The following is a 1041-nucleotide window of genomic DNA, read 5'->3' as shown; positions in this document are numbered from 1 at the left end:
GGTCACCAGCGGGCAGCACATCCTCCATGTCATCCACCCCATCCCCTCCGTCAACCTGCCCAGCAAGATGGGCAACCTGCAGACCATCCCCGTGGTGGTGCAGTCGCTCCCCGTCGTCTACACCACCGTGCCCACGGACGGCGTCACCGCCATTACCGTGCCCCTCATCGGGGGGGATGGCAAGAACGCTGGGTCTGGTAAGGGCACCGGGGGGGAACCCTGCAATCTGGGGAGTGGGGGGGTATCTATCCTGTCTTGAAGGGAATCTCATTTCTCACTGTGGAGTGTCCTTGCCACCACCACATGCCACTTTCATACAAAGCCCCTCAGCCCCCAGCCTGTGCCCCCCAGGGGACATGGGGAGGGCAGGGACACGCAGGGCATGGCACTGCCTGTCGTCCACCCATCCTGCTGCTGGCAGCCTGCCCTGCCCTTCCCACTGGCTGCCTGCTGCCAGCAGCTCTGGTTTCAGCTCAGCTGCTCCCTGTGCCCCCCACAATCCCCTTTCCCAGGATATTCCCAGCTTCCCACCTTATCCAGGGTGGGGGGCCTGCATCTGCTCTGCTCTGGGCAGGAGCAGGCAGCCAAAAGTGATGACCCCCAAGTTGTTTCCTCCCTTTGGGGGTTCTCCATCTGCCCAGTTGGATTGGATTCTCTGGAAGAACAGGCAGCGCTCAGAGCGCTGCAGGAGCAGGGGGAAGGCTGAACCCCTGATGTGCACTGGGTGTTTCGGGGGACGTCTCTGTGCTGTGCTCATCCCTTCCCTCTTTGTGCCCCAAAGCTTTCCTTTCCCGGACCCCTCCAGTGAAAATGGACCCCAGCTCCGTGTACCCCATGGACATGAACAGTGACAGCGAGGACAGCGCCTCCGAGAGCGGCCCAGCGCCTTTTCAGGACCTGCAGAGAGAGTGAGTCCCCTCCTGCCTGTGCTTCCCCACCCTTTATCCCCTGAGCCCCCCAGGGGCTCCATGGGCTCCAGGGTCATGACTCCAGCTCTCCCTGCTCCTGGCAGGCCGGCGGCACGGGGGCCCGAGCCGATTC

The 1041-nt window shown here is 63.1% G+C and overlaps 1 protein-coding gene across 1 annotated transcript in view; it reads left to right on the top strand.

The window, feature by feature from the left end:
• Position 1: 1 nt before the first annotated feature.
• KLF8 (Kruppel like factor 8) overlaps positions 2 to 1041 on the top strand; it is a gene marked incomplete at both ends in the record, with an annotated part of 8118 nt that continues 7078 nt past the window's right edge. Inside the window, 3 exons of the mRNA XM_017741138.1 lie at positions 2 to 197; positions 782 to 908; positions 1013 to 1037. Coding sequence (XP_017596627.1) covers positions 2 to 197; positions 782 to 908; positions 1013 to 1037 — 348 coding nt within the window. The remainder of the gene's footprint in view (positions 198 to 781; positions 909 to 1012; positions 1038 to 1041) is intronic.

Source organism: Corvus brachyrhynchos, unplaced genomic scaffold, assembly GCF_000691975.1.
Source record: "Corvus brachyrhynchos isolate BGI_N302 unplaced genomic scaffold, ASM69197v1 scaffold351, whole genome shotgun sequence".
In the NCBI taxonomy this organism is placed as follows: Eukaryota; Metazoa; Chordata; class Aves; order Passeriformes; family Corvidae; genus Corvus; species Corvus brachyrhynchos.
This window is presented reverse-complemented; position numbering and strand designations above follow the sequence as displayed.